The sequence below is a fragment of the Mus caroli genome, chromosome 2 (assembly GCF_900094665.2).
Source record: "Mus caroli chromosome 2, CAROLI_EIJ_v1.1, whole genome shotgun sequence".
Classification (NCBI taxonomy): domain Eukaryota; kingdom Metazoa; phylum Chordata; class Mammalia; order Rodentia; family Muridae; genus Mus; species Mus caroli.
The window spans coordinates 34,954,892-34,980,362 of NC_034571.1; the positions used below are offsets into that span (position 1 = coordinate 34,954,892).

At 39.3% G+C, this 25,471-nt stretch overlaps 1 protein-coding gene across 4 annotated transcripts in view; it reads right to left on the minus strand.

The window, feature by feature from the left end:
• Scai (suppressor of cancer cell invasion) overlaps window positions 1-25,471 on the minus strand; it is a 110,915-nt gene that overhangs the window by 14,104 nt on the left and 71,340 nt on the right. For all 4 annotated transcript variants that reach the window (XR_003835591.1, XM_021149060.2, XM_021149052.2 and 1 more), the window contains 8 exons: window positions 19,763-19,859; window positions 18,710-18,808; window positions 18,422-18,574; window positions 14,256-14,357; window positions 13,781-13,882; window positions 12,841-12,919; window positions 10,184-10,283; window positions 5,712-5,793 (listed from right to left, as the gene is read on the minus strand). Coding sequence is in view for 3 of the 4 variants with exons in the window: in XM_021149060.2 (XP_021004719.1) it covers window positions 5,712-5,793; window positions 10,184-10,283; window positions 12,841-12,919; window positions 13,781-13,882; window positions 14,256-14,357; window positions 18,422-18,574; window positions 18,710-18,808; window positions 19,763-19,859 (814 nt within the window). In the remaining variant the exon portion in view is untranslated. The remainder of the gene's footprint in view (window positions 1-5,711; window positions 5,794-10,183; window positions 10,284-12,840; window positions 12,920-13,780; window positions 13,883-14,255; window positions 14,358-18,421; window positions 18,575-18,709; window positions 18,809-19,762; window positions 19,860-25,471) is intronic.

A 25,471-nucleotide genomic window follows, 5' to 3' on the forward strand; every position in this document is an offset into this window, starting at 1 on the left:
AAAAAAAAAAAAAAACAACAAAAAACCTTTAAAATAACTTATATACTTATTTTCATTTAATGTGCATTGGTGTTTTGCCTACATGTATATATGTCTGTGTGAGGGTATCAGACCCCCAGAACTAGAGTTGTAGACAGTTATGAGCTGCCATGTGGGTGCTGGGAATTGAACCCGTGTCCTCTGGAAAAGCAGTCAATGCTCTTAACCGCTGAGCATCTCTCCAGCCCCCTAGTACAGGTCTTATAATCAGACTGTTTAAACCCAGCTATGCTACCACTCAGTTTGGTGTGTGACCTTGGTTAAAAATGCTTCAACTAGGGCTGGATAAATGGCTCGATGGTCAACAGTACTGGCTTTCCTCCCAGATGATCTGGGTTCAATTCCTAGCACCCAGACAGTGGCTTTCAACCATCTGTAAGGTTCCATGGAATCTAGCACCCTCTTCTGGCCTCCATGGGCACTATATGCAGGTAGTATATAGTCATGCATATAGACAAAATATTCATACACATAACAAAAATAAAATATTTATAAAATGCTTAAACTTTCTGTGCCTTGTTTTCTTATAAGTCAAATGAGGATAATAAAAGTGGCAATAGTGGGCCTTGAGGTACAGTCTTGTAGTTATTTAGGAAGAAGATTAGAAGTTCAAGGCTGATGTGAGCTATGGAGTAAGTTCAAAGCCAGCCTAAGCACCTTAAGGGAGACACCTCAGTCTCCAAGTAGGACAGAAAAAGAGGGCCATGGATGAAGCTCAGTGGCAGAGTGCTTGCCTAGAATATGTGAGACTCTACATTCAAACTCAGTACTGAAACAAGTGACCAATGAGCTGTGTGAGAAGTAAATGTGCATGAGTGCATCAGACATTTAGGAGAACACATAGTACCAGTTGTCATAATACAAATATTAACTATTATGGCTATGAGGAACAATAAAGTCACAAGGTGAAGAAGGCATGTGATCTGAAACATGGCAACTAGTGAGGACTTAACGAGATTTCATTTGTTCAAACACCTGAAAAACAGAAGGTATCTTTGAAAGTGCATTTAAGATAGAAAGAAGCGAATGCAAAGAGCCAGAGCAGAAGATTGCCTGGAATATTAAAAATTAGGAAGGAAATCAGTGTAGCTAAAGAGACTGGCAAGAAAGAAGGTCAATGGCGCACGCCTTTAATCCCAGCACTCGGTAGGCAGAGACAGGCAGATTTCTGAGTTCGAGGCCAGCCTGGTCTACAGAGTGAATTCCAGGACAGCCAGGGCTATACAGAGAAACCCTGTCTCGGAAAAAAAAAAAAAGAAAGAAAGAAAGAAAGAAAGAAAGAAGGTCAATGACGCCTGTGTGACCTGTCTTCTGAGTGAGATCAGGAGTCATGGGAGAGTTTGGGCAGAGAAGGAACATCCTGACACACTGGCATACGTACAGAAGGAATAGCAGGTAAGGCTTTCTGGGAAGCCACTGCAACAACTCAAGTGAACAGGAACAGTAGCACCGGCTAGGGGTGATAGTAGAGTCCATGAAATTTTTGAACATTGAATTAGATCTTCTAAGGTTTCATGATATAAGAGGGAAGGAGACTAACATCAAGAATAAAGACAAGACTTTCAGCTGGAACAAGTATAAAAAGCAAAATAGGCACCAACCAAGATGGGAGTCTAGAGGTAGAATTGGTCTAGAATTGTCTTTGGTATGATTGTTTCTGTTAGTTTACAATTGCTTGAAGAATTTTCAACAGGATACACAGAGTAGGTAGATATCATATTATATATGGAGTTGTAGAGACTGAGGTCTGACCTGGAGGTATCACACTTGGAAGAAGCCAGTAGGGAAATAGTAATGTAGTCATGAAACTAAGTTTAAGCATCAGGGGATCAGCTATAGCTGCAAAATAAGATGACAGGATGGAACCTAGGAACACTCCAAAGATGGTTAGAGATATGAAAAAAAAAAAAACCCAACTAGAAGAGACTGGGAAAATAAGTGAAGTCCTTGACCTTGGCTAGCTTAAGGCAAACTAGTAACTTGAATTTAGGTTCTGAATGCCTCATCTAGAAAAGGGCAGAGATGGCAAGGGATTCATATGTGCCCACATTAGAGAAGAATCCTACAGGGCTACACCATTAAATTAAGAATGAAGTAAAATCAACACTCACATGTTCTCCTATTAGTACTCACAGAGCAGTAGGGTAATGTGTCCTGTTATTGAGTTCAAGACACACTGTTCCTCTAAAATTAGTTCCTGTTGGTTAGCTCTCCTATAAATCTTCAGCCCAGATATCTACTACCCATGTAATGCCTCCCAAAGGGTCCTAAGCTGGTGGCTCTTCTAGATGTTGTGTGTAAGCAAACACAAACCTCCTGTAACTTAACGCCCCATGAAGTTCTTTCAATTTTAAGGATAATAAGCTTGTGTGCGCGCACATACAAAACCACAGTGCATACACATAAACAAAATAAATTCAACTTCAAAAATAAACATGCGCAAACACAATCACTGCAAATGCCATCTTAAATAGCAAAAGTAGACTCAAGTATAGGAATTATGTGATAGACAAGACCAATAACTGCTTACTGAGCTCAAAGAAGTAAAAGCAAAAACTAAAAATAGTAAACTATAATGAGCAATGTAATATATAAAAAAACCTTACACAAACATGAAACTCAAGATGGACTAATAATGTGTTAGACACTGCTTAAGAGACAATGAGAACTAAAGCTGGCTGAGGGGGACTGGTGGGGAGGGGAAGACAGAATCCCCAACAGAGAAACATGATGATAGAAAATACTAAAGAAGCTAAGAAATTTGGAAAGCCTGTAAGGGTCCCAGGAGAAGATGAGAGGGAGGCTCAAGAGTCAGTAAGTAAGTAAGGAGATAATGGCCGAGAACTGTCATTATCATGAAGGAAAACTCCAATTTAACCAATTCAAATCATCTGACAGACCTTGACATGTTCAACCAAATATTTACTCACCACAGATGAACTGAGATTACTAGAAGCTAAGAGAAGTAATTTTAAAAGAGAAATAAAATATAAAATTCTGGAATTTGAAGGGTTCTGGCAGTTATAACTGACTATGTGGATAAAAGTCATACCAGAGTAAAGAAATTTGCACACATGAAACACATTAGTTTCGGGCTGTTTTGTGACAACCTGGTTTTGACAGCCATGTAAATCATTTGCACTGGCAGAGACACAGCACTTAAAATTTTCAATGTTCACTATGAATCATATTTCCCCCAAAGGAAAGAAAGTAGAACTAAAAAGAATTTGTTAAAGTTATTGGGAATTTTTTAAAAAAGTTTTCCAGCTAAAACATTACCACAGAGAAAGCCAATCAGCATGTCCATGTTAGGGAACATGTTAGGCAAACTATGGGTTGTCGCTGTCACACAGAAATTGATAAATCAGTCACTTCCTTCTTCTGCCAGGAAGCTCATACTAATATGCAAAGTCCCTTTTCTTTCAAGAGTGGAATAAAACAGGAATTTGGAGTGAGAAAGAAGAGTTACACAGGACATTTAATCTTTAGTATAAAGATTCCATATGGAGAAAGATACAATATCATCTCACCATTCAACATGTATTTATTAAGAATCTTAAATGTGAGGCAGGGGGAGGACAAAGATACATGTATGTCAATAGTCACAATATACACATCCAGGAAAGCATATATATGCTGATAGTTAGAACTTGGAATTCTAGGAAGAATGAGTTTTTTTTTTTTTTTTTTTTTGGAAGAATGAGTTTTATCTGATAAATATGATATAAGCATAAAGGAAGACCTAAAGACCTGACATAGGGTTTACCACCCAACTAAATAATCCATCTCAATTATGACAAGTCCTATCCACTCACCCAGCTTCTTGCCTCCATTCTAAATCACCAGAAAGGTGAGGGTTATGATACTCTGAATGAAGTTTCATATAAAAGAGGCAAAAAGAAACAGAGACACCTGAGAACATAGGAAAGCAGAGATGGATTTCTGTGGCTTAAGAGTAGCTAGGGAATGATGTGACCTTGGCTTACAACACACACACAATAAAATAATCAATTATGTTCCCAAGGGTATGAGAAGACATTTCAAACATGAGAAAAAGGCAATTACATATATCTCTTGTGTGTGCATACACATATGCACACATACATCCATTCCTCTAGCTGTATCTATATCAAAGAAAAAAGACAGGGCCCTGATCTGGGTATATTTTGAACCTAGTGGCCATTTTCTTGAACTATTTTATTGATTTTTTCTGTTTTCTGTACTACTCTTAAAGAACATTTTTATATATGTAATTTATGTATTTACATGCTGGACCTTGTCTAGATATTTTTGTTTGCAAAAGGGGGGACTCACCCTATAGCTCAAGCTGCCCTGAACTCTTACCAATCTTGTTCTGACCTTCTTACTCCCTCTTACATCCAAAATATATACATACATATACAAATTAAGAAAGTACACAGATTAAGTTTCCTAAAAATCAAAAATCCTAACACTGAACTTAACAAAATGGGTAGCAAGAAACATGCTAAAAAATAAAAATAAAAAAAGGGTGGGTTAGATGCTCTTAGAATTTAGGTTGTTTCATTCATTTATTCAGTTTTTCTAGACAGGGTTTTTCTGTGTAAATGCTCTTAGAATTCAGGCTTGTTTCATCCATCCACCCACCCACCCACCCATCCATCCATCCATCCATCCATCCATCCATCCATCCATCCATTTGATTTTTTTTAGACAGGGATTCTCTGTGTAACAGTCCTGGCTGTTCTGGAACTTATTTTGCAGACCAGGCTGGCCTTGAACTCACAGAGATCTGCTGGCCATTGCCTCCTGAGTACTGGGACTAAAGGCGTGCACCACCACACTTGGCCAGGTTTTATTTTTAAAATGAAAGTAGACAAGAGGAGAAAACGAAAAGTATCCATGTGGGGTCACCATTCTTAGCTCCTCAGCCATTTCTACCACCATGCTAGAATAACTGAGTAATGCTTGCTTTTCCACTCGTGTAGAAACCCATGGCAGAAGCAGCTCTCAGGAGCAGAAACAAGTACCTAGCCCAGTGTGGACATCCTTTCCCCTCATCTAAGCCTGTTTTGCTTTTCTATAAATTATTACTGCTTGAACTCTGACAACTTCACAGTGTTTTGCTGCTGGTGCTTTTGGAGCATTTGAGGGTTTGTTTCAAAAGCAAAAGATTGCAAAAGTACTTCCAGGTTAAACCACATTCAGGCTCAATCGTGGAAAAACAAAGCATATGTAAAACTGTTAATATTCCAGATCATTACTACGCAACATGAGATGGAGTTTCATTTAAACCATGTGTACATTAAATGAGGTGTGCAGAAAGGAAAAGTGTTTTAAAAACTAGAGAAGACGCCGCCGCCCATACTATCGCTAGCTCTGTAAAGAAAAACAGTCTGAGTTATATAGCGAAAGTAAACCTCCCACCAGAGATCTTGGGAATCTTGAAAACTTTTTTCCTGCAGGAGGATTTATTATTTTCCACTGAGAGTCCATTCATGCGTTTCTTCTTGTTTCTATTCATAGCATCAGATCCTGACTAGCATGCACAACCTCAAAAGAAAAGAAACACTAAATACAAACTGTAAAATTAAAGAAGCAAAACAAAGCAAAATAAAAAGGCATATGTTAGAGTGGGGACCCTGGGGTCACTGCTATATACCTGGAGTGTACAACAGCTTTCCAGGACTCACCTTGTAGGCAACACTATTGGAGGAGTCCACAACGATGAACAGGGGTTTCCTTGTGAATGGATAGAGATCTCCAGGATGAAGGCTGCAGACAAAACAGTGAGGGGTTGTGTAACTGGATGCCAAGTCTCAGAAATAGTATTCTAAAGTTCAGTTTTCCCAACACTGCATTACAAGGAAAACAGAAATTAAGGAGCAAACATACACAAAGACAGATGTGTGTTTACTGGGAAATGTTGATTCTACCTGAAAACACGTTCAAAGGCAACTGTTATTCAAGACTATCTAAATAAAGGGTGCAGTGGTGTTACCTACAGCTCCAGCAAGCAGGAGACTCAAAGAGGGGAACAACTTGAGTTCTGGAATTCAAGAGCAGTATGGGCAACATCAGTGAGGCAAACGAACAAACCTCTCAGCTAAAAAGGACCCATATGTAAGCATGACTTACCCAGGGCGTGAAAACCTCAGAAAGGCTTCACACACAACTGCTTTGTATTACTTAAAAGTTCTTTCCAAGAATGTGGTTTGAAATTAGGATAGATTAATATAACCATATCCATATTTCAATGGTTCTTAAAATGCATCAAATATTTTAAAGAGGTTTTACAATAATTTTTAAAGATTTATTTATTTTACATGTATGGATATTTTGCCTGCATGTATGTATGTATATATGTATGTATGTATGTATGTATGTGCATGCCCGGTATCCTTAGACATCAGAAGAGGTAATCAGATCCCTTGAAACTGGAATTAAGGATGGTTGTGAACCACTATGTGGGAGCTAGGACCTATACCCAGGACCACCACAAAAATATCAAGTGCTCCTAAATGTTGATCCAGCTCTCTATATCTTTAAACATTAAAAAAAATTCAAGCTACATTTTAATATTCCAGATAAGAATATAGAGAGAATATCTTGTATATTGTATGGATGCATCACCTATCAACTGAAAAGCCTATTGACTATGGCTTAGGCAGGAAATGGAGGTAGGCCATTCTGGAGGCAGAAAGGATTTTAGGATAGAGCTAGAGTGAGGCCCAGAAGATGCGAAGAGACAAGATAGATGCATGGTACCTGAGCACAGATAGCCAGCCACATGGCAGAATGTAGGTTAATATAAACAGGTTATCTTAAGTTATGATTCTTGTCAAAAAGAGCTTAGCTGTATGGCTAAGTTATTTGTAAATATATTTTGAGTCTGAGCCTTATTTCAGGGAGCATGGGACTGAGAGGGAGAACCAGGATCTAACTTCAACACAAGAAAGAAGGAAGTCTTTCACTCTGTTTTATATTCTTTGGACACTTTTATGTAAACCATCTAGGCTGCCTATTAAATATGTAGATTAGCTGGGCCCAGATCAATGGACTGTAATGCCCAAGTTCAGGAACATGTACTCAAAAGCCTCTGCTATGGATTACAGTTTTTGGCACGTACACTCTTTCTCATCACATCAAAGCAGACAATGTGTACATTTGTATCAGTATTAATGTAAATGTACATAACAAAACAAAACTGATATCTTACTGGTTAGTGAGTATCATCCAACCTCAATATAGCTTTTAATAGTTTTTGGCTTTAATTGAAATATGAAAATTATATATAATTTAGATGTTACCACACTAAATTAATGAAATATCTGTTTCATATTTGGCTCAAAGTAGTTTTTAGCAAATTAAAAAAAAAAACAAAACACCATGATGGCTATCTTGGCTGTCATTTTGATTATACATCTGGAATGAACTAAAACCCAAATGGCTGGGCACACCTATGATGGATTTTTTTCTTAATTAGAGAACTTGAAGTGGAAGGACTTCACTTCTAACTTCATCTTTGAGGTGGAAAGACCCACCTTTAATCTGGGTTACATCTGCTGGGAGCCTACATGAGGACATAGAAGAAGGAAGTTCTCTTTCTTTGCCTGCTTGTTCTTGCTAGCAAGTCCATTCCTTCACTGGCATTAGAGCCCATTTCTTTGCTATTCTAGTGTATTCAGAGATATCCAGCCTTGTGGACTGAATCACTACTCAATTTTTAGACTTTCAATTGCCAGAAAACCACAGTTGGACTAGCTGGACTACAGCCTGTAAGATAGTCTAATAAATCTGCCCCCCATATACAGATTCATTCTGTAAGTTCCATTGCTCAAGAGGATGGATACTAAAGTTATAGTTAAAAGTTTCTATCTTTTTATGATTTAATTGTTGATTACATGTTTAGGTGTATGTGCACATGAGTGCAGGTGCCCATGGATGCCAGAAGAGGATGTCAGATCCTCTGGAGAGGTAGGGAGTTATGAGCCATTTGGCAGGTGCTGGAAACCAAACTGGTTTCCTCTGGGAGAGTAGTATGCACTCTGAATCACTGGGCCATTTTTCTAGCCCCCCTCTAGCTTTTGTTGCCCACCTTCCAATTATCTGTGACCCCTGGTCTCTAACAATGACCTTTCATACCTCTGAGCTAGATATTTTAAATTTCTACATGTAAGTGAAACTATGCAATATTTATTCACATTTCTATATATAGCAATATTTCATTTTCTTTGCACCTAAATAATCTTCCTTTTAAAAAATATCTTTAAAAATTATGTGTGTGTGTGTGTGTGCACATAAGTGCTAACTGAGGTCCACAGAGGCCAAAGGCATTACTAGATCCCCCCTTGAGCTGGTGTTAAAGAGGCTGTAAACCACCCAGCACTGCACCTTTCTAAAAGCAGTATGTACTCTTAATGCTTTTTTTTTTTTTTAAAGATTTATTTATTATTTATATGTAAGTACACTGTAGCTGTCTTCAGACACACCAGTAGAGGGCGTCAGATATCATTACAGATGGTTGTAAGCTATCATGTGGTTGCTGGGATTTGAACTCAGGACCTTCTTAATCAGTGCTCTTAACCTCTGAGCCATCTCTCCAGCCCCTGTACTCTTAATTCTTGAGGTATCTCTTTAGCCCCAATCTTTTTCGTTTTTTTTTGCTTTTTTTTTTTTTTTTTTTGTGGTGTTGTTTTATTTTGTTGTCGTTGGTTTTTTTGAGACAGGGTTTTTCTACATAGCTCTGGCTGGCCTAGAACTCACTATGTAGACCAGGCTGGCCTAGAACTCATAGAGATGTCCCTGCCTCTGTCTCTCGAGTGCTGGAGTTAAAGGTATGTGTCATCTTTATATATTTATGTTGTGTATGTATGTGGCATGAATACATGTGAGTACAGTTCCCAAGGAGTCCAGAAGAGGGTGTTGGATCCCCTGGAGATGAGTTACAGGTAGTTGTGCTCTGCTAAATATAGGTGCTAGGAACTGAACTCAGATCTAGAAGAGCAGCAAGAATTCTTACTGGCTGAGCCATCTTTCAAGCCCAACACTCACTTTCCTGATGCTTTAACTGCTGAGCTACCTTCCAGCTATGTATTTCAAATATAGTTATATATTCATTTAATCATCTGTTCACTCATTTGGAGACATGAATGACCTTGCTATGGAGCCCAGACTGTCTTGTACTTCTAATTGCTAGGATCACAGGCATATGCCATTATACTTGGTGTACTTTAAGCCTGCTTACCTACTAACTATCCATCCATCCATCCATCCATCATGTGTGACACCCACCCTCCCCACCCCCACTAATTTAGAGGTCAGAGAACAGCTTGTGGAGATTCAGTTCTCCTTCTACACTGTAGGTGTATGGGACTGAACTCAGGTCATCAGTCTTGGTGGGAAGTGCAACCCCCTGCTGAGTCATCTGGCTGGCCCTTATTTTTAACATTTGGATGAAAACCCATACTGTTTTCCTTAATAACTGTACCAATCAAATTATATTCTCCCCAAAGTTTTTAAGGTCTCTCTGCTCACATCCTCAACAATATTTATGTTTTACAACAACAACCCTAACAGATGCTAAGCAATAACTTCTCATGGTTTTATTTTGCATGTCTCAGATGATTAGTGATGCTGTCTATGCATTTTTATATATTTTATATTTTCTAAATAAATATTTCTAAATAAATTTTTATTTTCTAAACAAGTAATTTAAAACTAAGGTGAGTAACAGTATCACATTTGGCTTGGGAACCTTTTAACTATGACATAAATAATTTGAAACATACACAGGCCTGCTTTTCAGTATGAAAAGTCGAGATTTTTTTTAATTTATTTTTTTATTAGGTATTTTCCTCGTTTACATTTTCAATGCTATCCCAAAAGTCCCCCATACCCACCCCCTGAAAAGTCGAGATTTAATACAAAGTATTATTATATAAGCTCACTGCTAATGAAAAGCAGACTTTTGTCTTTCAACTAGAGGAATTCTAAAGATTGCTCTGTGCTAGAAAAAGTACAAGCTTTCACACAAGAACACAAATAAGTGCTAGCAACAGTAGTCTACGGGAACCTGTGTAGTAGGAAATTAAGTTCCCATTTCTCTTTAATATTTTAAGAGAATTTTGATCCCTAGAATCAAAACAGACACTAGAATACATACCAGTGCATTTCCTTGTGAGACTGATTTCGTTTGTGGATAGCATCTCCATTGATAATGTCCCGGTTACTATTAGTAAGTACACCTCCAAAGTCATAAGGACCTAAAAGAACAAAGGGAAGAAACCTAGAATTCAATTGGAGGGTAACACCAAGTGATCTAATGCCCAGGTTCAAGAGCATCAGTGAATCTCCCTTTGACAGAATCACAAAGCATTATCTTTAAATTTAACATTTTACTATAATGAAATAATTAGATGATCTCAGCACATTGCCTTCAATGTTTTAAAAAAAACACTAAATTGTTTACTAGCTTTTCAAATATAATATATTGAGAAACAAAATAAGAATCTATAGCCAGGCATGGTGGCACATGCCTTTAATTCCAGCACTCAGGAGGCAGAGGCAGGTAGATCTCTGAGTTAGAGGCCAGCCTGGTCTACACCGTGAACTCCAGAATAGCCAGGGTTACACAGAAAGACTCTGTCTCAAAAAATTCCACCAAACAAAAATCATGAAACAAATAAACAGACAAAACCTCCAGCAACAACAACAAAAACAATAATCTATAGCAACCCATTAATTTGGGTGGTAAAAAGGGATGGAGACCTGGATGTTTAAAATAACATTTATAGGATATTTGAGAGGAGTCATGGTGTGGACCCAGTATTGGCGGTGTAGCCAGAAGCCAGAGGCCTCAAACCAGACCAATGATTCCTTGTGACGAACACTTACAAGTAAAGCTGCATGGGCAAAGGGGCACACTATGTGACAGACTGACACACTACAGCTTCCGGGAGCATTCTGTGTGACACACTGTGACACACCACAGTTTCCAGGGCACACTGTGTGACACATTGTGACACATCACAGTTTCCAGGGGCACACTGTGTGACACACTGTGACACACCAGAGCTTCCAGGGGTATACTGTGTGACACACCAGAGCTTCCAGGGGCATACTGTGTGACACACTGTGACACACCACAGCTTCCGAGGGCATACTGTGTGACAGACTGTGACACACCACAGCTTCTGAGGGCATACTGTGTGACAGACTGTGACACACCAGAGCTTCCAGGGAAAGAGTTTTGTTTTGTTTTGGGGGAGAGGTTGCAAGGGTAGAGGGCAGATACAGAGGATGGGAAAATGAGTGGGACTGGAGTACGTCATGTGAAATTCACAAAGAATCAATAAAAAGTTAAACTAAACTAAAGTTTACATTGCAAATAATATTTCAATCTCTGGTTATAAAGAAAGCTGATTAACTGCAAACTGAAATCTCCCTCTTTCTATTTAAACATGCATATTTAGTATATGATATATATTCATTATCTATCTATCTATCCATCCATCCAGGTCTTATCATGTTGCTTAGGCTGGTTTTGAGCTCCTAGGTTTAAGTGATCCTCCTGCTTTAGCATTCTGAGTAGCTGGCACTATAGGGATACACTATAACATCTGATCCAGTAAAGATAATTTTAAATTAACTGTTAAGTGAAAAATTTGAAGAAAAATTAGAATTAACTTGAAAATTCTGATTAACAAAACTTCATTTTCATGAAATATTCTATCAAATTCCAGTACATAAAAAATTCATTATTCTACTATCATGTAAACTTTTAAAATGTTGATTTACATGTTAGCTTTTCCCAATTGGTCATAAGAGTTATGTAACTCTTGTCTAAGTTGAACAGTGATTGTGAGATGTTCAGAAAAGTTCTGAGAGAAATTTAGTTTATTACCTATACTAATTACAAAAAGGAAAATAAGAAGCCAAAAGTCTAATGTGAAAACCCAGAATAGTTGTCTTAGTAACCTGTTTTCAGATAAGAAATACTTAAATATAAGTAAAGTCACTAACATTAAATAAGAAGTAAGGCAGTTACTCATGCAGTTGTCTTCTCCCTCCCTTACACATGCCTGTAAGTGCTCCACTATACCCCAACCCCTCGGGTCACAGCTGGATTACAGACCCTTAAAAAACCACTGCAACGTAAAGACTATAGCGATTTGCTTTGTTTTGTTTTAACTGTAACATTTTACTACTTTGTAGGTCATGCAAGGAAGATGGTAGGTCATGCATTTTATAAAGGAATGCCAATTGCCACAGACAAATGAGGAGGAAAATGTTGAAAATGTTAAACTATTTTTCTCCAAAGACTTAAGTCCTTCATTTACATCTGAGTTGTTCATCTAGTCTGAACAAATTCTGGGCTTGTATATTCTGATAGTTTAGGGTTTTACTCTGAAGCAGCATCCCAATACTGCATGGACTGAATCTGTAGTAACAAAATAAAAAGGACTGAAAATAAAATTATAACAAGGACTTGAACTTTCATAGTTACAAAAGTACACTGATTTCTACAAAGACTTTCAGCCATAATATATAAATCTACATTCGATACATTTGATAAATATGATAGTGAAATGTGCATTAGACATAAATATTGTGTCAAGATTTTTGGGCTTCAAGGAATAATAAATGAGTAGAGAGAATTAACCAGATTCTTTCCAACAATGTCACTAAACAAACAGACCAGGTTTTAAATTTAAAAGCTTTTTTAGGAAGCTTGAGGTGGTCTCTGGGCTGTGGGCCATTGTCTTGTAGAAAACAGATAATTCAAGCCCTGCTCACAGTGGGAGCATTCCTTTATTGTACCTTCACCATCAGAACGACCTGTGGGGAAAACGCCAGTGGCTGACAGGTAAATCAGAAGCACACTATTGGCAGGCAGCTCCTGAAATGAAAGAAAACCACATACACAAAACCAGACAGGAAAAACAAGAGTTGTATTTAATATTCAGTTCAATTTAAGCCTGTGGGGGAACACTGATGTCTTTTAACACACTACTGTTATCATGTTTCCATTTGTTCCAACTTAAAATCACATGGCAAAGATTTACTCTAATCTATACTGCATAACTGTCCCCAGAGCTGTGAACACATTTTCTACTTGCAACTCCCCATCTGTTAGAGAATGTTCTCTGGAAATATAAAATGGAGGGAGAAAGGTCTCCATTGGTGATAAAGAAGGCAAACTCTCTTCTATGCCTTCCTTCCTAATTCCTATCATCTTTTTCCTTTTTTTTTTTTTTTTTTTTTTTTCTCTTGAGGCTGTATAAAGCTCACACTGGCCTCAACTTTGATGTGTATTTATATACCCTGGTTGTCCTTGAACACCCTAGTGTGTGGCCCAAGAGATCCTCTAACACCTGTCCAAAGTCAGGATTACAGGCATTTACCACATCCTTCTATCAGATAGTCACAATGTCTCACTGAGCTGCCTGAGCACATGAATGCTACACATCCTGTTCTTGTTTTTCAGTTTTGCATTGAGTGTTAAGCCCAAAACTGTTTAGCAATAAAAATCTAGATAGGAGAGAATAATCAATCAGAGACAGTCTCTGATTGATGTTAAATATAAATTATTTCACATCATAAGCAGCTACAATTCCTCAAATTGCAAGGGTTAGAAGGACTACCGGAACAACACTTGTATATGTTCATACATTACTAAACACTTTAAGTCAGGCATCAGAAGAGTGACCAAGTCCATCCTGAGCACACTCTTCCCACTACAGAAAGAGGTCATACAAACCTTAAAAGATGCTGCTAAAAATGTATACAGTTGGCTGAAGGTCGGTTTGTAGAGTAGATACTTGTGGGGGTTTTCTCGTCTGGTGGGCTTGTCAGCTGGCTCCTATGGTAACATGCCAAAATCGACACATGAAATGACATATAAGTGGTATGTGACAGCTGAGTGTCCGAATTTCTTATCCTATCAAATACCCTAATTTTATTCAGTGTCTCTGATTGTGCTTATCAACTGTGTCTTATCAAGAGAGTTGTTTTTATTTATTTATTTATTTATTTATTTATTTATTTATTTTTTGTCACAGATCTTATAATGTAGCTCAGGCAGGCATCTAGCTTTCAATAATTCTACTGTTTGGCTGTCTAGTGTGCCTTACGGGTGTGAGGCCCCCATGGCTGGGCTGAGAGAGTCCTTTATTTACTCCAGTGCCCCTAACAGAAGCAGAAGTGGTAAGAATTACCAGTCAGGCAATGATCACCTGTATTCCTGGCTTATTCATCTGGGAAGCTAAATTCATAGGCTCCCTCTCCAAGGCTTGCAACATCCGGAACATGTCAACAGTTAATTCGCTGAATTTGACCTGAAAGAAAAACATACTTGGTCATTTATGGAATAAGCAGAACTTCTGGTCTTTGACTGCATTATTACTCTTGACTTTCAAGTATATTTAATAACAGCTGATTTTAAAATATACATGTGTACATACAAACAAACATTCATTTTTAAAATAGAAGTTACATTCCCCTTCCCTTTCCTCCCTCCAATCCTTCCCATGTACTACCTGCCTTGATCCATCTTGAAATCATGGTCTCTTTTTCTTTTCTTTTTTCTTTTTGGTTTTTTTGAGACAGGGTCTCTCTGTATATCCCTCGCTGTCCTGGAACTCACTCTGTAGACCATGCTGGCTTCGAACTAAGAAATCCGCCTGCCTCCCAAGTGCTAGGATTAAAGGCGTGCGCCACCACTGCCCAGCGGTCTTTTACTTTAATTATTATTGGGATGTCTGTGTGAGTATGTGTGTATGCACCTAAATATCTAAATACAACCTGCTTAGTTCACTTATACGTATATGACTTCACAGCTGACTCCTTGGTATAGGGTAACCGATTGGGGGTATATTCCTATTTCTCCCACTGTCAGCTTTCTTTAGTTGCCTATAGTTCTTTGTCTATGGATGGGTTGTTGTTGTTTTTGTTTGCTTGAGACAGGTTTTTATCATGTATCTTTAGCCTATGTAGAATTGCTATATAGACTACAATGGCCTTGAACTCAAGAGATCTCCTTGCCTCTACTTTCCAAGTTAGGGATTAAAGGCCTGAACAACCATGCCTAGAGACAGCTCATATTTTATTCTTTGACATTTAATTACAAGACTTTCAAAAGGCAAATGTGACAAAAGATTTATGCAGTGACACCCCAATGCTCACTGTCTACTTCGTGTAATTAACAGTGCTTAGGTTTCTCAATAACTTGTGAATTTGCTCAAGTAGTCTTTAGAAAGCAACAAAAGTTACAAAAAGCACAGCCCTACAAATCATGGTAACAACTGCTTAAGCTGAGCAATGTCTGGATTCATACTTTATAATCTCCTTAGTGTTCTGGCACTATACAGTATTTAAGAGTGCACTTTCTTTGTTTTCAATAATACTTTTATAGAGGACCTAGGAACATGTAATGGCAGAATAAAGAAGAGGTTTATAAAATAAAATAGAAATGCTTTTAGTTATGGGAGTTGTTCAGAAAGATTATTTCCTTGGAGTTTCCCAACTGTTCCTTAGACTGGGCATGGTGGCTTACATCTTTAATTCCAACACTTGGGAGGCAAAAGCAGGTGGCTCTCTTTGAGTTTGAGGTCAGCCTGGTCTACAAAGAGAGTTCCAGGATGGCTAGGCTACATAGAGAGAGACCCAGTCTCAAAAATCAAAATGAAAATGTACCTCATTTGCCACGCTCTCCGGTAGAGTCAGCTTGACAGGCTGAGGCTTAGAAGCTACTCACAAGGCAAAAGAGTTTCACAGAAACTCACTCCTGGAGTCTGGCGTTCTCTCTAACCCATACATTAATTTTCCATTCCCGAGTTAGTCTAGTATATGGATCCATGTGCTCTCTTAGTATTATCCTATTATAAGTGCCTTTTAAGATTGAATTCTGACATAGCTAAAGCCTTGGCCAGTGTTCCAACAGTCCTAGAACGTCCTTGAGCAAGACCGTGGGCTTGAAATTTAGTAAGAATGTTGCTATTCAAAATAGCCTCTGGTACTACACTATCACTTTGAATAAAAGCTAAGTCACTCCCCTAGACAGGAATTTACCATCACTAAGGAAGAAGGAAGTTTCAGACCGAAGGAGAAACCAGAATAGATACTTAGAACTATAGCGGAGTTACAACCATACACACGATTTACAATGGCCTAAGGGGAAGGTGGATTATACAATAGACTAAAATAGGAACTATGGCAAGGGCACGAAGGCCTTGACCCTGGCTTCTAAGATTAAGTGAATCTTAGGTGGAGCCCTTGTTGATCCCAGTTGTTAACAATGAATTCTATCCCAGGTGGTTCCTGTTAGACCTTCTGTGTTTGCATTCCTCTGTTTTTTGTAAGAATCCAGTAACCTCTTTGTACCTTTCGAGTGTGTCACCCAACTTCCTTATTGTCTTCTGTATAAAAAGTTTGATGCTCGATTTGACAAATTACATTCAGATTCTACACAACCTCTCCTGTGTGTATCTGTCTGTCAATTCATCCGATGCTTTGCCCACCCGAGACTAGAGACCCGTTCCATGCAGACCAAGGGGCCCAGAGGGTCTGGGGCACTCATTCAAACATAAATTGCTAGGGATCAGGACCATGGGCCTCATGCATGCTAGGCAAGTGCTCTCCCACTGAGCTACCAGAATTCCATTTAGTATCTCTCTTAGCAGATCAGCAAAACTCACATTTTCCTCACATAAAAATTTCACAGGAAAAAAAATTAAAAATGTATAAAACAAGTCATCAATTCAGGTATTTTTGAAGATATTTAACATTTCAACACACTGAATTCCCAATAGTGTGATGTCTACCACCCAGTATTTCAACACAACAGCATGAAGCAAGCTTGTCTAGATCAGAGCAAGGAGATAATCCCTGGCTATGTGTCCTGTTACTGTCAAAGAGGATGTAACTGACACCATGTGATCCAGGACAGAACCAATGCAGTAGTTTCATGCATTCCTCTTCCAATTTGTTTGTAGCCCAAGATGGCCTCAACACCTACTTCTGCCTTCCAAGGGCTGTGATTATAGGCACAGCACCTGGCTCTTTTTGAATTCTAAGAAATAAGCTCTACAGACACTGGAACTACAGACTGTAATTTTCCTGTTTTTTAGTTTGCTAGTTTTGTTTGTCTTGTTTTTAAAACCAGGGTATTTCTGGGCATGGTGGCAACACTTAGGAGGTAAATGAAGGCAGATCTCAGTGAGTTCAAGGCTAGCCTGGTCTACAAAGTGAGATCCAGGACAGGCAGCGCTATATAGTGAGATACTGTATATGTATATATGCAATGTCATAATGAAACCTATTACTTTGTATGACAGCTAAAAAATAAAAAACAATTTAAAAAATGACCTCAAAATGCAGCCCTCACTAGCCCCACCCTTTGCCAGTGTCCTGTGCACTTGGGAAAAGATCACCTTCCTGACTTTTTCTGCTGCTTCTTGTTCTCTCCAGCCCACCCAGTGTAGCGTTTTACAAGTGCCCCATCCTCCCAGGGAACCAGGCCTGCAGACAGTAGTACCATTGCTACTTTTGCTTACTCTGGACAACTTCCTACGTTAGTTTTTGTTGTTTTTCAAGACAGGGTTTCCTGTATAGCCCCAGCTATCCTGGGACTTACTCTGTAGACCAGGCTGGCTTCAAACTTACCGAGAGCCACCTGCCTCTGTCTCCTGAGTCCTGGGATTAAAGGTGTGTACCACAACTGCCTGGCTTTTACTGCTGTTCTTTTTTTTTTTTTTCCCTGAGTTTTCAAGACAGGGTTTCTCTGTGTAGCCATGGCTGTCCTGGAACTCACTCTGTAGACCAGGCTGGTCTCAAATTCAGAAATTCGCTTGCCTCTGCCTCCCAAGTGATGGGATTAAAGACATGCGCCACCACTGCCCGGCTTTAACTGTTGTTCTTAACCACAGCACTTTGTCAGAAAAAAACATCCCATTATCTCTCAGACTAGCTCAAATCCCTTCATGCCAAACATCAGAACATTACACTTCTCTTTTGCTACATCTGTTGAAGTGATATTATCTCAGTAGTTATTTTTGTTAATATTTTTATAGGTAAACAGAAAGCTTTATTAGTGAAGACACTTTGTCTTTTTTTTGTTTATACAAGCACACACTCCCTGGAGACATGACTGATAATTCATAAATACTGATTGGGCTAGGGATATAGATTTAGCTCAGTGGCAAATTAATATACTAATAATCATCTTTCCATGTCATTAACATTGTTTCTAAAACAATTACAGATATATATGAACATGGCATAATTGACTTGACCATTCCTCACAGATGTAAGGAACTCTACAAAGGGAAAAAAAAATCCACGGATGATCAAAACAAACTTTTTTAAAGTAAATTTTAAGCATAAATCTTTCACAGTTCTTTACCTGATTATTACAATTACCAATAATGAGTGCATCAGCCAGAGACAACTGTCCCACAATCATGCCTTGCTCCAGCAAGGGGGCTCCTGTCTCAGCGAGACGATTGGATGTGATAACAATAGTGTTATCATCATTTAACACCATCACAGGGTCTGCCTGAAGAAAAAAGAAGCACATTAATGTAACACAGAATATCACTTCTTGTTCTTCTCAAAGTTACACACATACAATAAACACAGCATAGTCACTTGCCTACCTACGACGGTGATAAGCTTTCTCTCAAGAAATTACCTCAATGAATGCTGCTACCTCTTGAAGCACCAGGTTCCACTCGACTTGATCTTCAGTATTAAAGCGATGAGTATAATCTTCAATTTCATCAGACAATTCCTGGTATTAGAAATTCCACAAAGAAAAGAGTCTATTAATAACATTCATAATAAGGCTAGCAAGACGGCTCAGAAGGTAACTGTATCTACCACCTAGCCTGACAACCTAAGTTCTGACAATCTAAGTTCAATCTATGAAACCCAAATAGCAAAGGGAGAGAATCAATTCCTACATGTTATTTTCTGGTCCTGACACCTGTGCATGAATTACACACACATACAATAAATAAATGAATATAAAAATTATAATCTTCATAAAAACTAGCTATATTGTAATACTCCTGACAGAAAGTAATGGAATTATGTTTGATCAGTATCAATATCCAGTCCAAATTATAACAGAAAACAAAGAATGAAAACCACAGATTTGCTTCAAAATAAAAAAAATAAATTAGAATGATGCACCGCAAATAAAAACCTTATAAAAGTCTATTCCCTACTTGGTGTTATATCGGCAATTAACTTATCAACAGAATTGCCTGAGAAACAAACTCATAAATGTTAACACACAAAAACTACTCCCTTCCATTATATCACATTGTGTTTTGGAAATAATCTAATTAGCAGCTAAGGATAGACGATCATAGCAGAATATATATCTCCTTCCAATAGGCTTGTGAAAATTAGGACATAGTTGAGTCAAATGTATCAAGAAGTATACCATCGGGCTAGAACTGATGGCTCATATATGTAAGCACTCAAGATTGAGGCAGGAGGATTGACAAGAATTTACAGATAGCCTGGGTCAGAGATCCACCTGTCTCTGCCTCCCAAGTGCTGGGATTAAAAGCATGCAGTGTCACGTCTGGTTGGGCTACAGTTATTTTAAAGTACATTTATAATCAGCATAGGAGAGACTGATTCATGGGGATTACAAATCCAAGGTCAGCCTGGGTTATATAACAAGACCCGTCTTCAAACAAAACAAAACAAAACAGAACAAAACACTATTTACCTTTACCAGGTCTTTCACAACGTCCATTTTGTTAAGAAGAAGGCAAACTACTATAAATCTTGCGTAGTATCGGAGTTTCTTGACAACCAACTCAGGCCTGCAGTGGACAGAAACAGAGCTCAGTCATGATATTAAAATGGAAAACATGCTGTAAAAGAACTCTAGCCAGCTCAAGCATGGCCAACATGGTTCTATCAGGCCTCACGTTCTTCCCCATTCCCTCTGCCTTGCTAAAAACCATTAGATTACCTTCTTAAAGCTAGTTGCCAAGATCTATTCCCTTATTTGGCCATGTCCTTCTTTGAGGATGAATACCAAGGTCCAGCTATCAAAGTATCAAAGTCCAGCAATCAAAAGCCCCCCTTGGCTCATCTACAACTAAAATCAAATACCTCATCCTAAAATGGGGTTTCCCATTACCTTTATAAACCATCATTTTCTTATGGGTTATGCCTATCTCCTCTCTATCCAGAGGCAGTCCTTTGTCCCCATCTAGGACAAAAATCCCTACCCCCTCTCCCTTGTTCTCTTCAACTTTTTCCACATCCTCTATCTCCTGTGTTCTTCTCTTACTTCCCACCCTTTTTCCCTCTGGAGCAAATAAATCTCCTTTTGTGCTGAGATCTTGGTCTCCGGTCCTGAGCAATACTGATCCTTCCATGCTGTTCTGACTTTTTCTACTTTTAAATGATTTTTAAAATGTCATGATTATTAGAAAAGTGATAAAAATTTCCACATATTGTACAAAGCTCAAGTCCAAGTGGATCAAGGACCTCCACAGAAAGGAAAGTGGTGAAAAGCTTTGAGCACATGGGCACAGGGGAAAAGTTCCTGGACAGAATACCAAAAAAATTATGCTCTAAGATCAAGAATTGACAAATGAAACTTCATTAAATTGCAAAGCTTCTGTAAGGTGAAGGACACTATCAATAGGACAAAACAGCAACCAACATATTGGGAAAAGATCTTTACCAACCCTCCAGCCAATATATACAAAGAACTCAAGAAGTTAGACTATAGAGAACCAAATAACCCTATTAAAAAATGGGGTACAGAGCTAAACAAAGAATTCTCAACTGAGGAATACCGAATGGCTGAAAAGCACCTAAACAAAAAATGTTCAACATCCTTAGTCATCAGGGAAATGTAAATCAAAACAACCCTGAGATTCCACCTCACACCAGTCAGAATGGCTAAGATCAAAAACTCAGGTGACAGCAGATGCTGGTGAGGATGTGAAGAAAGAGGAACACTCCTCCATTGCTGAAGGGATTGCGAGCTGGTACAACCACTCTGGAAATCAGTTTGGCAGTTGCTCAGAAAATTGGACATAGTACTACCCGTGGACCCATCAATAACACTCTTGGGCATATACCCAGAATATGCTGCAACAATGTACTAAGGGTACATGCTCCACTATGTTCATAGCAGTCTTATTTATAATAACCAGAAGCTGGAAAGAACCCAGATGTCCATCAACAGAGGAATGGATATAGAAAATGTGGTACATTTACACAGGAAGTACTCCTCAGCTATTAAAAACAATGACTTCATGAAATTCTTAGGCAAACTAGAAAATATCCTGAGTGATGTAACCCAATCACAAAAGAACACACATGGTATGCACTCACTGATAAGTGGATATTAGTGGAGGAGTTCAGAATACCCAATTCACAGACTATATGAAGCTCAAGAAGAAGAAAGACCAAAGTGTGGATACTTATACAGAGGTGGATGCTCTCAGTCAACCATTGGACTGAGCACAGGGTCCCCAATGGAGGATCCAAGGAGCTGAAATGGGTTGCAGCCCCATAGAAGGAGCAACAATACAAACCTACCAGCACCCCCAGAGCTTCCAGGGACTAAACCACCAACCAAAGAGTACACATGGAGGGACCCCTGGCTCCAGTCACATATGTAGCAGATGATGGCCTAGTCGGTCATCAATGGAAGGAGAGGCCCTTGGTCCTGTGAAGGCTCTACGCTCCAGCGTAGGGGAATGCCAGGGTCAGGAAGCTGGAGTGGGTGGGTTGGTGATCAGGGGGAGGAGGAGGGAATAGGGGGTATTTCTGAGGGCAAACCAGGAAAGGGGATAACATTTGAAATGTAAATAAAGAAAATATCCAATAAAAAACAAAATAGAAAAGGAAAAAAACAATTCCCCATAAACCATACAGCCTTTGCTTGGCAGGGTAGCACATGCCTGTAATTCCATGACTCAGCAGGGATAGGCAGGAGGATAAGGGGTTCAAGTACTGAGTTTAAGGGCAGCCTGGGATACAAGAGACTTTCTCAAAAAAAAAAAAAAAAATCAAAACCAGATAGTCTTTTAAATATTTTTTTACACACTGATTAAATTATCATTCTATATTCAAATCACTCATTCATTCACTCACTCATTCATTCATCCATCCATTTAACAAGCATCTACTGTTTAAAATCAATGCACAAAAAACAATGTCATATTGGGGACTAGAGAGATGGCTCAGTAGTTAAGAGAACTTGATTCTCTTCCAGTATCCACATAGTTCATAATAATCTGTAACTTAAGTTCTAGGAGACCCACCATATTTTGACCTCCTTGGGCACAGAGCATGCATGTGGTACACATACACTCATATATTTAAAATAATTTTAAATTTAAAAACTAAGAAACAGTAACATGATACTAAAAGACAATGATTAAAAACATCCCTTCTTCACAGACCTTACAAATGGAATCGTAATTTAAATACAGACTAGTTAAGTAGATATACAGAACAATTGAATAAATATAATTGGGGGGAAACAGATGCCATTTGAGTCCTAGTCTGATTTGAATCTGTCGTGTCCCCATAAGCTCCCATTTTTGAATCTTTGGTCGCCAGCTAGTAGTGGTTTTGGAAGGCATAAGGAAGTAGGTCCTTGGAGGTAGGTTTTAAGGTTCACTGGGCAGGCCTCACTTCTGCCTCAATGAGAAAAGTGCTTAACTCCAGTTTGAAAGAGGAGCCATTATGCTGCATTGTTAAAAATAAATTTCCATTTACTCTAAGAGCTGAGTTGCTGTTCTTATGACTGTTTCCTAGAGCCTGTCCTGTTCCAACCAATGACCTTCATTCAGCACTCTGACCCTTTGATCCTCCTTAGCCCTCCCTAATTACAAGGTGGATTTTTTTCTTTTTTGAGATTTTTCTGTATTTCCTTATTGTCCCAGCTTCTCTCTTCTGTAAACCTGCTTTGTAACTACTTGCGATTTTACTCCTTAAAAGGGGGCCAAGAAATAGCCCTGGGCTGCTCTCTTTAGCTGGACTCAGGAGAAAGAAGCTGGCCTGCTCACCTTCCCCAAAAGTCAACCTTGCTTCAAATCTGGCTCAAAATTGTGGGAGTGATCTTTATTATCAACCAGTAGGATTTACATTTTCTGGAGCTCCCAGTGAGATTCAGACTGCTCACCCAAATTATATATATATATATATTTTTTTTGGTTTTTCGAGACAGCGTTTCTCTGTGTAGCCCTGGCTGTCCTGGCACTCACTTTGTAGACCAGGCTGGCCTCGAACTCAGAAATCCGCCTGTCTCTGCCTCCTGAGTGCTGGGATTAAAGGCGTGGGCCACCACGCCCGGCTCCCAAATTCTAAAGTTGGACCTTCCTCTGGGTCTTTCGGGCTGAGGGGCCTGACCTCAGGAGGCATACACCTTGACAAGTTCCAAGGTTCCAGGTGTGCGTTCAGTTTCAGACTAGGACTATCAGCGTGAACTACCATGATGACAAGAGACACAAACATCTACAGAGGCCTTCCTGGTAAGTCATAGTCTGGTCTGTGGAGATCTTGATCTGGGACATGGGGGAATTTGATGGAACTCAAATATTCTCCTGTCCAGGGTCTGGCTTTATGTTTCATTTATCTTGTCTTCATATGTTTTGTCTTTATAAGTCTTGTCTCTGGTTTCATTTTTACTGTCTCCATTTTGTCTTTTGTACTTTCTGTGTTAATTGGTTTATCTTGGACTTGGGGCAACTGAACTGACAGACAGTATCGGTGATAAGACTAGCAAGTCTAATAACCCTTTATCTTGTGTCTAAAGAATATTTGGGGGGCTGGGGAGATGGCTCAGCGGTTAAGAGCACTGACTGCTCTTCCAAAGGTCCTGAGTTCAAATCTCAGCAACCACATGGTGGCTCACAACCACCCATAATGAGATCTGACGCCCTCTTCTGGTGTGTCTGAAGACAGCAACAGTGTGTACTTAGATATAATAATAAAATAAATCTTTAAAAAAAAAAAGCATTTTTGACAAACTTAGCTGGGCCTTTAATCCCAGCACTTGGAGGGAGAGGCAGGCAGATTTCTGTGAGTTTGGGGCCAGTCTGGTCTACAAAGTGAGTTCAGGACAGCCAGGGCTACACAGAAAAATCCTGCCTTGAAAAATCAAAACCAAAACCAGAAGGAAAAAAAAATTAGCAAAGTTTACTCCCTATGGTCAAAGAGAATTATGAATATCCCATCACCAAGAGTCACCTCTCTGTGAAACTGAATGGCCCACATTCAGGGTTGACTGGCCCTCCCAGGGCACTTTTGATTTTCAGATAGCCTGCACAATGGTATGTATCACCCTTGCCAGGCCTGGCCACCCAGAATAGAATGGATACATCTTGTCTAAAGCAACTTCCAACAGGCCACCCTGGATGAAGATCTATTTGATCTGAAACATGTAAGGTGTTGAGCTCTGAATGTCAGCAGATGGGCCTTTCAAGAGCCTGTAGCAGAGACCCAAGAGCCTCCTCTGAACACTGTTCTGCAGGACTCACAGGAAGAAGAATTCTTTCCTTTATATAACCATCTCTAGCCCCTGCTCCCCTCCCCAACTCAACCTCCACCATTGCCAGCTCAGCACCCACCACTAAGGATTCACTCTGCCTCTGTGTCTGAGTCTATCCTTACCTTATCTTCTAGCTCTTCCCTAGCTCCACCTATCTTCTCTATACCTCCCAGCTCTTTCCCTCTCCCCACACCCATCAGAGGGTCCCATATGGCCCTCTTGACTCTTCCTCCAATTCTGGTGCTGGGGTTGTACCTCCTTTGGGCCTTGCTCCCCTACAGCCATTTCCTGACAGTCACTACCTGTATGTCCCTTTCTCCACTACAGATCTCTACAACTGGGAGAACAAGAATCCCCCTTTCAGCACTAACCTAGATTCCTTAATTTTTCTAATTGATTCTACCTTTTTCAGTCATCTCCCTCCTCACATAGGATGACTATCAACAGATCTCCATGCCGTCTTTAATACTGAAGAAAGGAAACAAATTCTAATGAAAGCAACTAAAGAACTTCCTGGAATAACTTCAATGGCTGATGACCAGAGGGCAAAGGCAATGGACTGTGCACTCCTAAGACAGAGACTCCAATGAAACTTCAACACAGAGAAAGGTAGGAGGTCACTGAGTGAATACCATCAGGTTCTGTTAGAAGATGAAACTGGCAGCCCAAAAGCCCACTAACCTATCTGAGGAAACAGAGGTAAAACAGAATGTAAATGAATCACCTTGAGCTTTTCTGAATGGCTATCAGTTATATACCCCTCTAGACCAAGAAAAGGTCCTGGCAATTAACCCTGTCTGAAGGCAATTAACACTGCTTTCATTTCTCAGCCCACATAGGTAAGATACAAAAGATGGATGGATTTGCAGAAAAAAAAAACCAGACAAGCCGGGCGTGGTGGCACACGCC